Genomic DNA, 13,980 nt, shown 5'->3' with positions numbered 1-13,980 from the left:
TGTGAATAAGAGCACTTGCTTGACTTGTTGGGTCCTGGCAAGGGAGGATGAAATATGGAGAGCACTCTTTCAATGTGGAACAGTGAATAACTCACAGTCAGATATTACAAACATCTCACAAGCCAGAAAATCTGCCAATGCTGAAAATCCAAGCAACACACACCATGTGCTGGAGGAACTCAGCAGGCCAGGCAGCATCTATGGTAAGAAGAATAGTCAATGTTTTGGGCCAAGACCCTTCGGCAGGTCCGTACTTTTCTTCCATAGATGGTGCATGGCCTGTTGAGTTCCTCTTGCACCTTATGTGTGTTATTACAAATATCTCCAGCCTGGAACAGTCACAACATACAGTACATATGTTAATTGCTGTGTGGTACGTTGGCAGTCCATGCTTGGCCTGGGACTTGAATTTGGATTTCAATGAGGACATGCTTGTTGAAACTCAATTAACTCACACAGGTTCGGGTTGGCTAATTGCTCGCTGAGACCCTAATTCAGGCATGGGCAAACTACGGCCCGCGGGCCATATGCGGCCCGTTAAGCTTTTTAATCCGGCCCGCAGAACTTGATGAAATTATATTAATAAACCTTGTTAATGTTTTTTCCCCGCAATTCTGGTGTTTTCCCAATAGATGACGCACTCTATATACATTGACCTTTGTTGAGGTGCAGCGTATTACTCCACATTTGCGCTTTACTCTTTGTTCGGCTCGACCTATTTGTGTGAACAGGCGTTCAGCGTCATGAGCATCAACAAAGCCAGCCACAGATCCAAGTTAACTGACCAACACCTCAGATCCATCCTGAGAATCGCCACAACAAAACTAAATCCGGACTTTGATGCGCTGGCTAAAATGGGAGACCAACAACACTGTTCCCACTGAAATTAAAAATAAGTTTCTTCGTTGTGTTATGTAAAAAATGCATTTGAAAATACTTTTTTCAATAAGCCTTACATGTTACATGTCACTTCTGTTAAGTGATGGACATGAGTAGTGTGCAGGTGCACGTACGTTCTCAAAATAAAAAATGCGCTCCAGAACAAATTAGGTGCTCCGCATACTGACGGGCTGTCACTGTTCTGTCTTTGTGCTGGTCGTTGTTGAGTTTTGGCACAGGGGACAATTGAATAAGAAGGAGCAGGACAAGTAGACCTGCATCTCCTACTGTTTTTGAAATAAAGACAGTCAGGAGGAGAGTGATGATGATAATATCTTGAAGGATAACAGAACTTTCAGTGCTTTAAAATAATAACTGTTACTATTAAAAAAAGCTGTATTTTATTCATTTAATTTTCAGTGTTTTAAAAGTCATTTCAATAAATAGCTAAATACCATGGGACCTCAAAGACAGATATTTTGTTGTAATGCATTTGTTCATTTTCAATTGAAATTAAAGTACATATTTTCTACATATCCCATGATATTTTATTTTCTCTTATGAGGTGTATGACCAAAACACTCCGTCCATCTGCTCCTGGTCCGGCCCCCCTGTCAAATTTTAGAACACTTTGTGGCCCACAGGTCAAAAAGTTTGCCCACCCCTACCCTAATTCATGTGGCCTCCTAGTTCATCCTCCTCCAGGAGCTCGTCCTATGCTACGTGGCTGCTGCCATTCCTTCACTCCTACTGAACTCCAAAGGAAGTGTTTACCAATCAGCAATGTTTCATTGCAACTGGATATACAAGATGTTCCTTCTTTAACCACATCTTGCCATTGAATGCCATCATCCCCTGAAAACTAATCAATAAGCTTCAAGACCTTGGCTTCAATACTTCCTTGTGTAATTGGATCCTCGATTTCTTCAGTTGTCTGTTCAGATTGGCAACAACATCTCATCCATGATCTCCATCAGCACAGGTGCGCCACAAGGCTGTGTGCATAGCCCCCTATTCTACTCACTTTATAATTATGTGGTTAAGTACAGCTCCAGTGTAATTTGCAAGGTTGCTGATGAAACCACTGGCGAGGGCCAAATCAAAGGTGGTGACAAATCAGCATATAGGAGCGACACTGAAAATCTGGCTACAAGCTCTCTCTCTCTCTCTCTCTCTCTCTCTCTCTCTCTCTCTCTCTCTCTCTCTCTCTCTCTCTCTCTCTCCCTCTCTCTCTCTCTCTCGCTCTCTCTCTCAATGTCAGCAATACCAAGGAACTGATTGTAAATTTGGAAGAACAGGTACACTGAGGATCCTTGTGCAGACTTTGGTCTCATGGATAACTTTTAGTTAGCTAGTTAGCACACAAAATTGGAGAAAGTTCAACGTTATTTTCTTTGGATGCTACGTGGATATTTATTTATGTTTCACTTTGACAGGGTTTTCAGGGTAGAGCTGTTTTGCTACTGTGATTAAACAAAGTGAAACAAACTGAATTGATTACACAACAACGAGCTCCAACAATTATGTGCATGATACGGACTAATATATATCTAGGCCCATTTTCTTTATTTTGTTACTTATAGATTTTTTTTGTGCAATTGAAAGCACAAAATAGTAAAGGACTGTGGTACGGATGCCGCAAAGATTAAGGTTTGGTGTGATAAAAAGAGATGATCGTGACCAAGGTGAAGACCTGAGACCTGTTGCTTTTATAGGCTGGAGTTTACCACCATCTGTATGAAACTACCCTGCTCACAAATTGGAGTTTCTGGCATTGAAATAGGCAGCGGTAGACAAACTCAATGATGCCAATTTGAGGTGAGAACCGGCAACAACCCACTAACTTATATTTTGACTTCAACAATGTTGAATTCCACAGGTCAACACTGGCTTGCAGTGTTGTGTGCCTATGATTTCAGCTTTAAGTATCGGCCAGGAAATCAGCGCATTGTTGCAAGTGCATAATCACTGTGCTGTTATGGGATGGTGTTAACTGCCTTAGGTGTTAAAGCTATGTGCCAGTTCTCCACAGTTAGCAGATCAGATCAAAGCCTATGGCCCGATGGAGCTGTCAGGCATTTGAGCGCATCTATCAGTGAAATTCCCCAGCAATATTGCAATCTGACAATGCCGAATATGAAAGAATTTCGTGCCTTGAGTCCTGCTGAATTGTCAGTAGCACAGAAAGATGCCCCCTACATAGGTGAAATCTGGTCAGCTGTTTTCAAAGGAGATATTTCAAAGGTTGAGAACTCTATTGCTCAGAGAATGGGAAAAACTGGAGCTGAGGAAAAACTAGACAACGTCTTTATACAGGGCTTTATACAGATGTTGCCCGACCTGCTGAGTTCATCCAGCTTGTTTCTATGACCACAGCATCTGCAGTGTACTTTGTGTTTACTTTATACAGGGCTACTTCTCCTACAAACAGAACTCATTGTTCTCAGCTGATTTTGCCTGAGAAGTACAGGAAGATGGTACTGAGGTCATATCATGATGACTCAGGTCATCTGGGATTTGACAAGAATCATGGATTAGTCAGAGATCGTTTCTATCGGCCACAAATGAAACCTGAAGTTGATCACTGCAAATCATGCATTTGTTGTATTCAGAGAAAGATACGACCTAAAGGAGTTGCTCTCTTGTCTCACATTCAAGACGCCAGACCACTTGATCTGATGTGTACTGGTTTTCTTTACAAAGAGCCTGATTCAAGTAACACTGCAAATGTCATCACTAATCACTGCACCAGGTATGGTCAAGCCTTTCCCACAAAGAATCAGAAAGCATCCACAGTTGCAAAAGTTTTAACCATAGAGCCACAGGACACTACAGCACAGTACAGGCCCTTCAGCACCTCCACGTTGTGCCGACTCATATGATCCTTAAAAAAAAGTACTAAACCCACACTACCCCATAACCCTCTATTTTTCTTTCATCCATGTGGCTGTCCAAGAGGCTCTTAAATACCCCTAATGCTTTAGTCTCCACCACCATCCCTGGCAAGTCATTCCAGGCACTCATAACCCTCTGTGTGAAAAAGATTCTCCTGATGACTCCCCTGAACTTCCCTCCCTTAATTTTGTACATATACCCTCTGGTGTTTACCTGGTGCCCTGGGAAACAGGTACTGACTATCCACCCAATCTATGCCTCTCATAATCTTGTAAACCTCTATCAAGTCCCCTCTCATTCTTCCATGCTCCAAAGAGAAAAGTCCCAGCTCTGCTAACCTGTTGCCTGGATTGTTCTCCAAACCAGGCAACATCCTGGTAAAACTCCCCTGCACCCTCTCCATAGCTTCCACATTCTTCCTATAATGAGGTGACCAGAATTGAACACAATACTCTAAGTGCGGTCTCACTAGAGATTTGTAGAGTTGCAACATAACCTCTCTACTGTTGAACTCAATCCCCCTGTTAATGAAGCCCAGCATCCCATAGGCCTTCTTAACTACCCTATCAACCTGCGCAGCGACCTTGAGGGATGCATGGATTTAACCCCAAGGTCCCTTTGTTCATCCGCACTCTTAAGTTAATGACCCTTCGACAACCTGCGGCTCCATCCAAAACTCCTCCAATCTTCATGTCATCCACAAACTTACTCACCCATCCTCCGCTTCTACATCCAGGTCATTTATAAAAATCACAAATTGCAGGGGTCCCAGGACAGATCCCTGCGGCACTCCACTTGTCACCAACCTCCAGGCAGAATATTTTCCTTCCACAACTACCCTCTGCTTGCTTCCTTTAAGCCAATTTTTTATCCAAACAGCCAAGGTTCCACTTATCCCATGCCTCATGACTTTTTGGATGAGTCTCTCGTGAGGGACCTTGTCAAATGCCTTGCTAAATTCCATGTAGACCACATCCACTGCCCTACCCTCATCAATTTCTTTTGTAACCTCTTCAAAAATCTCAAGCAGACTCGTGAGGCATGACCTCCCCTTCACAAAGCCATGTTGACTATCCATGAGTAGACTGTACTTCTACAAATGCTCCTAGATCCTATCCTTAAGAATCCTTTCCAGTAGTTTGCAGACCACTGACATAAGATTCACCTGTCTATAGTTCCCAGGTTTCTCCCTAATACCTTTTTTAAACAAGCGAACTACAAACGTTTGTACATTTGCCATTCTCCAGTCCTCCAACACTTCCCCTGTAGCCAAAGAGGATTCAAAGATCATAGCTAATGCTCCAGCGATCTTTGCTCTCAATTCCCACAACAACCTGGGGTGTATCATATCCAGCCCTGGGGATTTATCCATCTTGATGTTTTTAGAAGATCCAGCACTTCTTCTTCCGTAATCACCACATTGTCCAGCACACAGGCCTGTTCTATTTTGACCTCACCCTGATCAAGATCCTTTTCACTTGTGAATACTGAAACAAAGTATTCATTTAGGACCTTCCCAACCTCTTCCGCCCCCAGCCACATGTTTCCCTCTTCACCTTTAGCGGTCCCACCTTCATTCTCATCATCTTCCTGTTCTTCACATACACACTGAACGCCTTGGGGTTCTCCTTAATACTACATGCCAAGGCCTTCTCATGCCCCCTTTGAGCTCTCCTAAGTCCTTTCTTTAGCTCCTTCCTGGCTACCCTATATTTCTCATGAGCCCCTCCTACTTCCTGCTTCTTATATCTAACATATGCTTCCTTTCTCCTCTTGCCGAGTTGCCTCACATGTTTCGTCAGCCACGGTTCCCTTTTCCTACCATTTTTTCCTTGCCTCAGTGGAACAAACCTATCCTGAACCCAACTCAAGTGGTCCTTAAACTTCTCTCACATTACTTCTGTGCTTTCCTCTTTGAACATATGTTTCCAATTTACTCTCGCTAGTTCCTGCCTCATCCCTTCAACGTTAGCTCTTCCCCAGTTAAGCACTTTACCATTTCATCTGATTTTATCCCTTTCCATAGCTATGCTGAAGCTAAGGGAGTTGTGGTCGCTCTTACCAAAATGCTCCCCATCAGGAGGTCTGTCACTTGACCAGGTTCATTACCCAGAACTAATCCAATAGAGCCTCTCTTCTCGTCGGTCTGTCCACTTACTGTGTCAGGAATCCTTCTTGAACATACCTGACAAATTCAGCCCCATCTATCCCCCTTGCAAGCAGGAGGTGCCAGTCCATATGAGGGAAGTTGAAATCACCCATAACCACTACCCAGTATTTTGTGCACCATTTTCAAATCTGCCTACTTATCTGCTCCTCGGTGTCCCGAGGGCTATTTGGGGGGCCTATAGACTACTTCCAGCACAGTGATTGATCCCTTCCTATTTCTGACTTCCACCCAGACTGACTCTGTGGACACTCCTTCTGCAGCGTCCCCCCTTTCTATAGCAGTGATACTATCCCTGACCAGCAATGCCACTCCCCCCCCCCTTTTCTACTTCCCAACCTATTCCTTTTAAAACACCTGAATTACAGGACCTGCATCATCCAATCCTGCCCTTCCTCCAACCAAGTTTCAGTAATGGCCACAACATCATAGTTCCACGTACTAATCCACACTCTAAGTACATCCTCCTTGTTCCTAATACTCCTAGCATTGAAATAGACGCATTTCAACCCCTTTTCTCTGGCTACAATTATGTTTCGTTCCACTTGTCCTTCCTCATCAACTCAGAACTCTTGGCATCATGCCCTTGTCCTTCTACCTTAATCACTGCACTCACATTCTGATTCCCAACCCCCTGCCAAATTAGTTTAACCCTCCCCAACAGCTCTATCAAACCTGCCCTCCAGGATATTGGTCCCCCTGGGATTCAAGTGCAACCTGTCCTTTTTCTACAGGTCACACCCACCCCAAAAGGAGTCCCAGTGATCCAGAAATCTGAATCCCTGCCCACGCTCTATTCCCTCAGCCACGCATTTATCCTCCACCTCATTCCATTCCTATTCTCACTGTCGCATGGCACAGGCAGTAATTCCAAGATTAATACTTTTGAGGTCCTGCTTTTCAACTTCTTTCCTAACTCTCTGTAGTCTTCTTTCAGGACCTCTTCCCTTTTCCGATCTATGCCATTGGTACCAATATGTAGCAATATGTTGTGGGGAAATACTTCATTCATAATGGCTTCCTGAGAAGGACTCAGAGTGATCAGGGGATGGATTTTGAGAGCCGTCTCATACATAAGTTACTGAGCGGATTTGGAGTCTGGAAGTCAAAGAACTTTCCATATCATCTTCCACTCAGCTATTTGAATGGCTTTTGTCAAAGAAGCAGGGAACGCTTGGTGACAACTGTACTCGGAATGAAGCTCCTGGCTACTCGCCATAATATTCAGACACAAAGTGAGGTCTCCTGCGGATCTTTGGTTTGGAACCTCTAGTGAGAACTTGCCACAGAAAACACATCTCAGGTGTGCGACCAATGTGAAGAAACTATAAGAAGCTTATGAATTAGCAGCAATTTCAGCTAGAATACAGAACCCAGAAAACAAGATGAAATACGGTCAAAAGTTTAAATTTTCACAACTTATGCCTGGAGATTGAGTTCTAATAAGAAATTTAGGGCTACAATGGAAACTTAAGTTGGCCGACTGCTGGGTACCACCACCTTATTTAGTAGAGAGTCAGGCGCCAAACTTGCCATTTTTTTAGTTGAAACCAGAAGATGGAAATGGTCCTGTAAAAATTCCCCATTGGAACCATCTTTTAAGACTAGGGCAGAGAGTACATATTGGCCCAAATTCTCAAGTGCAGTCTAAACACAGGAAGAAAGCTTCGCAAAGGAGAAGAGCCATTGAACAATCCTCATACATTAACCCTTCATTCCCAGGACCATTCTCATAAACATCCATTGCACCCTCTCCAATGGCAGCACATCCTTTGTGAGATAGGGGAGCCCAAACTTCCTACAATACCAATTGTGTCCAGACCAATGTCATTTGAATGGCATGTGTGTGTATTTGTCAAAACATTGAGATTAATCTCTGCAAAACAAATTGTCAGGAGAACACAAGTGCTGAGAAAGCTTCAGAGCTTGATTTTATTTCTTTTAAAGCTTCAGGATGCCAAGACAGACAAAAAGATCACAACAGTAATGCAAGCAATATATCTTTGCTTTTTCCGTGATAGCAAGATCCTTGATAAACTACAAAGTTAAAGATTTTATTGAAACAGAGTTACCATCTGTGTTTTATTCTAAAGGTAGCAGTACCCTCGAAAATCTTCTCTGTTGCAACCTGTGGAACAGCATTTTTTTGATAATGGCGGTTTATAACGTGCCCTTCTGACTCTTTGGGATCTGGACCAGGGTATTTCATGCTTCTGTTTCAATTGGCTGCTTATATCATTATGTTGGAGGTAATCATCAATAGAATTTACAATCTCATCATCAGCCAACTGCTCACGTAGGTTATTCCTTTCAATACCATTTCTCATCCCGTACATCGCCAGAAAATCAGGAGGCGGCACGATCGGACCTAGGAAAGAAAATAGTTTGTCAGTAATCACTATCATATCATTCAAATTGCTTTAATTTTCCATCCATCAGGACAAATGATAATTTGTGTCATTGTGCTTTCTGATATTGACCTCTATGTTCTGCGATGATGAGCTTGCATGTTATTGGGTTAGGGGACTCTCCCGACTTCCTCTTTTGTGTGCACTTAAGGTTTTCTCTCGAGAAACTGAAGCATGTTGGAAAGATGGTGGAATCCATTGTTAAGGATGTGATTTGTTAGCACTTGGAGGCAGGTGATAAGGTCATAGTCAGCATGGTTTCCTTCAGGGAAAATCTTGCCTGACAAATCTGTTAGAACTCTTTGAGGAAATAACAAGCAGGATAGAAAAAGGAGAATCGGTGTGTACTTGGATTTTCAGAAGGTCTTTGACAAGGTGCTGCACATGAGACTGCTTATGAGCTCCTGGTATTACAGGAAAGATACTAACATGGATAGAACATTGGCTGATTAGTAGGTGGGAATAAGGGAGTCCTTTCTGATTGGCTGCCAGTGACTAACGCAGGGGTCGGTATGGGACCATTTCTTTTATGTTGGACGTCAATGATTTGGATGACAGAATTAATGGTTTGTGTCCACATTGGTGGATGATACAGAAACAGGTGGAGTGGCAGGTTGTGTTGAGGAAGCAGGCTGGCTACAGAAGGGCTTGGACAGATTAAGAGAATCAGAAAAGAGTTGGAAATGGAACACAGTGCCGGGAAGGGTATGGTCATGTACATTGGTAGATGGAATAAAAATCAAACTATTTTCAAAATGGGCAAAAAATTCAAAAATCTGAGTTACAAAGAAACTTGGGAGTCCTTGTGCAGGATTCCCTAAAGGTTCATTTGCAGATTGAGTCAGAGGTGACGATTGTTAGCATTCACTTTGAAAGGACTAGAATATAAAAGCAAGAATGTAATGCCGAGGCTTTACAAAGCAGTGCTCCCCAACCACCGGGCCGTGAGGAAACATTATGATTTGGCGGTATGAAGCGATACGAGTCAGCTGCATTTCCCAGACTCACATCGCTTCATACCGCCAAATCATTTCATTTCATTTAGCACATGATTTGCAGCCCCGTACTGGTTTGTGGCCCAGTGGTTGGGGACCACTGTTACAAGGTACTGGTGAGGCCTCACTTTGGAGTATTGTGAGCTCTTTTGGGCTCCTTATCCAAGAAAGATGTGCTGACATTGGAGAGAGTTCAGAGGAGGTTCACAAGAATGATTCCAGCAATGAAAGGGTTATCATATGAGGAGCATGTAACGGCTCTGGTCCTTCACTTGCTGGAATTTAGAAGAATGAGGCGGGATCTCATTGAAACCTATTGAATGTTGAAAGGGCTAAGTAGAGTGGGCGTGGAGAGGATGTTTCCTATGCTGGGGGAACAGAGAACACAGCCTCAGAAAAGAGGGCCATTCATTTAGAATGGAGATGAGGAGGCATTTCTTTAGCTGGGGCAGTGGGGGTGAATATGTGAAATTCATTATCACAGGCAGTTGTAGAGGCCTGGTCACTGGGTGTATCTAAGGCAGAGGTTGATAACTTCTTGATTAGTCGAGGTGTGAAAGGTTACGGGAAGAAGGCAGGAGAATGGGGTTAAGAGGAAAATGGATTGGCCATGATAAAATGGTGGAGCAATTTCAACGGGCTAATTCTGCTCCTGTGTCTTATGGTGATATGACTATTAATCTGCCATTTTCCTTCTTGTCACTGATGTTGCTTTTAATGTGGTGTTAGAATCTATTGCACAGATTATCTATAAGGTTTGGAACCCCTAGTGGTTTTAATCTGGAAATTCAAGTCAAGAGAGGTCAGAAGCCCATCAGTTCTCTAGTATGCTAGAAGTAAAAAGAAAGAATTGATGAAGCAAAAGGCATGCTGATGCACCATCAATAACTCTTGGAGACTGCAAGTGAATGATAGGCTTTTATTAACAGCAAAAGGGAGCACGGCATATTGAAGACTGAGGGTGGAGCAGTACCTCAATCGCCTTAGTACAGTGGTCTGTGGGAGGAGCCACAGGAGCAGTCAGCAGAGGGGCTTGTCCAGACAGGTATACATAGTTTACCACACACGCCAAAGGCAAATTTCCTCTCAACCTTCTCTTAGGGTTGAAGGTTCTTTAACATTTTGCCCTGGGCTCAGAACTGAGAGTAATTCTTTATTGAGGCCAGACCTCATTACTTATTTACAATATTCCTTATTGACAAAGTACACTAGACATGTGAACTTTAACTTGTTCTGCCTTCATCTTTTTGTTTATTCTCTTCGCTTAAAACTCATTCTGTATAGCTCGATCCAAGCTACAAACAGGGTTCAAGAGAACCAGTGGACTTCTCCCTAGCCTTTTATAATGCTGAAGGAATTTTAGAACTATTTGACAATAAATATATCAAACCGATTTTTGTACCTACTTTTCTGCAGCAGTTTAAAGCATGCTTGTTCCTTACAAATAAAGCTAAAATAAATATTTTACCTTTTGCAAGCTTTATTCTTGTAGTGACTTTGAAAACTGATTGCAAACATGTACATATTAAGACGAATATTCCCATTCAGATTACCCTTGCAACAGATGGCTACATCCTTGCCTCATTAAAAATGTCTATGATTAACATTTTAAGATTACAACCTTTGCTTGTTTGTGTTATGTTTTGTAACTTCAAAACATTAAGCTAATTCAAAGGAAGAGTCTAACTTCGAGTTTACTTTAAGCAAGGTCTGCACCTTTCACGTGGTAGCATAATGTCGTAAGCAATAAATGTATCCATGCACAATACATTATTTAAACAAACAAAATGCTTAATCAACCCATATATAAACAAAATTACTCAGGTGTTACTTAAATATCACATACACAACAGTAATGATGTTTACTGTGGCTCAGAATAGGGAAATCACACTAAATGCTGTGGGAGCTCAACATGTTAGACAACAGCTTCTGTTGAGCGGAAAAAACAGTCGATGTTTTGGGCTGAGACCCTTCATCGAGATTGGAAAGGGAGGAGGAAAATGCCCCCACTGGATTTCCATCATTTACAGAATCTCTTGTGCTCAGAACAAAGAAAATTTGAATACTCACCGCTTCCATTTCTTGGTCTCATTGTCCACATATTAGGACCACAGATACTGATAGCAGCTCGGACATACTGCAACCCACACATTACTCTCCTCTCGGTATAATCTGGTCCCCGGGGCCAGGGTGAGACAACAGTGGGGTGGAAATGAAGTAACAGGCCAAAGACCAGAATAAACACCAAACTCTTCATCTCAGTTTGGTTTGCTACAGGGTTTCCTTACAAAGTGAGCAGTGAGTGGTCGCTTCACTCACTTTTGCAGAGTTTAGCTCTTGATCTGATGCCTCCACAGCTGTGACCGGTCTCTTGCCTCAGATTTCTGAATGCTCAGTATTTCCCTCCTTTTATACTTAAGTGGTCCTTTAATATTAATCATTGTTTTTATATTCCCTATCCCTTCCACTGACAAACTCCTCCCACTCATTTACATATCCCTCCTGAACACTACCTTCCAGTTTCTCCCCTGTAACAAATACACCATTTAAAGTTCTAAGTAAATTTATTATGAAAGTATCTTTATGTTACCATGTACCACCTTGAGATTCTTTTACTTGCAGGCATTTACAGGGAAAAAGAAATACAACAAAATTTTACAGAAAGTTATATGTAACCAAAGACTTCCAACCTCCAAAGTGCAAATGAAGACAAACTGCAAATAAAAATAATACTGAGAATATGGGCTGTAAAGAGTTCTTGAAAGTGAGTCTATAGGTTGTAGGCTCAGTTCAGAGTGGTGGTGAATGAAGTTATCCATGTGTTTCAGGAGCCTGATTGTTGTAGGGTAATAATTGTTCCTGAACCTGCTAGTGTGGCTGCTGTACCTCCTAGCTGATGGCAGTAGTGAGAAAAGGGCATAGCCCGGATGGTGGTGGTGTTAATGATGGATGCTGCTTTTTTTGTGGCAGCGCTCGACGTAAGTATACTCAATAGTAGGGAGAGCTGCGCTGGTGGTGGGCTGAGCCTTCGCCGTACAAGACTGTGACGAAGCCGGTTTGGACACTTTCCATTGTGTATCTGTGGACATTTTAGGCGAAACGCCAAATATACACAAACTTCAAAGAAAGTAGAGGGGATGTCATGCCTTCTTTGTGATGGCACCTATGTGCTGATCCCAGAACAGGTCGACTGATAATGTTTGTGCCAAGGAACTTGAAGCTACTAAACCTCTTCATCTCCATTCCCCGAATGAGGACTGGTACCTTCCTCATGAAGTGAATAATCAGCTCCTTGGTTTTGCTGCTGTAAAGTGAGAAGTTATTGTTCTGGCAACACTCAACCACATTTCAATCTCCCTCCCATATGCTGATTCATCACCACCTTTGATTCTCCCAACAACAGTTTCGATGCCAGCAAGTTTAAATGTGGCATTGGAGCTGTACTTAGCCACTTAAGTATATAGTGGATAGAGCAGGGGGCTAAGCACGCAGCCTTTGGGCAGACCTGTGCTGAAGGAGATCATGGAGGTGGTGTTGTTGCCAATCTGAACTGGCCAATTTGTACTAACTGAGGTCTGCCAGAGAGGAAATCCAGGATCAAGTTCCATATATGTTATAAGCCACAGGTCTTAGAACTTGGTCATGAGATTTAAGGGGATTATAATGTTGAATGATGAGCTGTGGTCAATTAAGAAGATCCTGATATATGTCATTGTCCAGGTGTTTGAGACTGAATGAAGAGCCAATGAAATGGCATCTGCTATTGACCTGTTGTGACTGTAGGTGAAGTCGAGTGGATACAGGTAATTCCTTGGGAGGAAATTATATGCTTCATGACCAACCTCTCGAAGCACTTCATCTGAGTAGATGTAAGTAGTACTGGATGATAGTCCTTGAGGTAAGATACCACATCCTTCTTGGGCATTGGTACGATTGAAGTAGGTGGGTATCTCAGATTGCCAAAGTGGGAGGTTAAAGATATCTGTAAACACCACAGTCAACATATTAGCACGGTCCTTCTGTACTCAGCTACATGTGCCATTTGGGCCAGATGCTTTCTGGGGATTCAACCTCCTGAAAGATGCTGTCATATCCACCCCAGAGACTGAAATACAAGATTGTCAGGATCTGTGGGGATTGGCAAAAATGTCTCCATATGCTGTCTGTCAAAGCGAGCATAAAAGGCATTGGCACCTCTAGAAACAAAATCTCATTTCTATTTATATTGATGGCATTCAAGTCCTGCCACAGTTGTTGAGCATCCATCTGTGATTCAATCTTAGCCTGAAATTGCCACTTTACACGTGAGATGGCTTAGGGTTAGCCAGTAACACCCGGCACTGGAGAGGAGACTGCAGCTCTTGTGAATAAGAGCACTTGCTTGACTTGTTGTGTTCTGGCAAGGGAGGATGAAATATGGAGAGCACTCTTTCAATGTGGAACAGTGAATAACTCACAGCCAGATGTTACAAACATCTCACAAGCCAGAAAATCTGCCGATGCTGAAAATCCAAGCAACGCACACCAAGTGCTGGAGGAACTCAGCAGGCCAGGCAGCATCTATGGTAAGGAGAACAGTCAATGTTTTGGGCCAAGACCCTTCGGCAGGTCTGTACTTTTCTTCCATAGATGCTG

General features: G+C 42.8%; 1 protein-coding gene across 1 annotated transcript; it reads right to left on the bottom strand.

Annotated features, from left to right (window-relative positions):
* Window positions 1-7,866: 7,866 nt before the first annotated feature.
* On the bottom strand, window positions 7,867-11,712 carry LOC132396351 (relaxin-like protein AGF). Its single transcript, XM_059973867.1, has 2 exons — window positions 11,416-11,712; window positions 7,867-8,309 (listed from the first exon to the last, which is right to left on the bottom strand). Exons 1-2 carry the CDS (start codon window positions 11,600-11,602, stop codon window positions 8,029-8,031), a joined length of 468 nt encoding a protein of 155 aa, XP_059829850.1. The 5' UTR covers window positions 11,603-11,712; the 3' UTR covers window positions 7,867-8,028.
* Between the last annotated feature and the right edge of the window lie 2,268 nt (window positions 11,713-13,980).

The sequence above is a fragment of the Hypanus sabinus genome, chromosome 7 (assembly GCF_030144855.1).
Source record: "Hypanus sabinus isolate sHypSab1 chromosome 7, sHypSab1.hap1, whole genome shotgun sequence".
NCBI lineage: Eukaryota > Metazoa > Chordata > Chondrichthyes > Myliobatiformes > Dasyatidae > Hypanus > Hypanus sabinus.
Note: the sequence above shows the minus strand (reverse complement) of the source record. Positions and strands in the feature narration are given on the sequence as shown.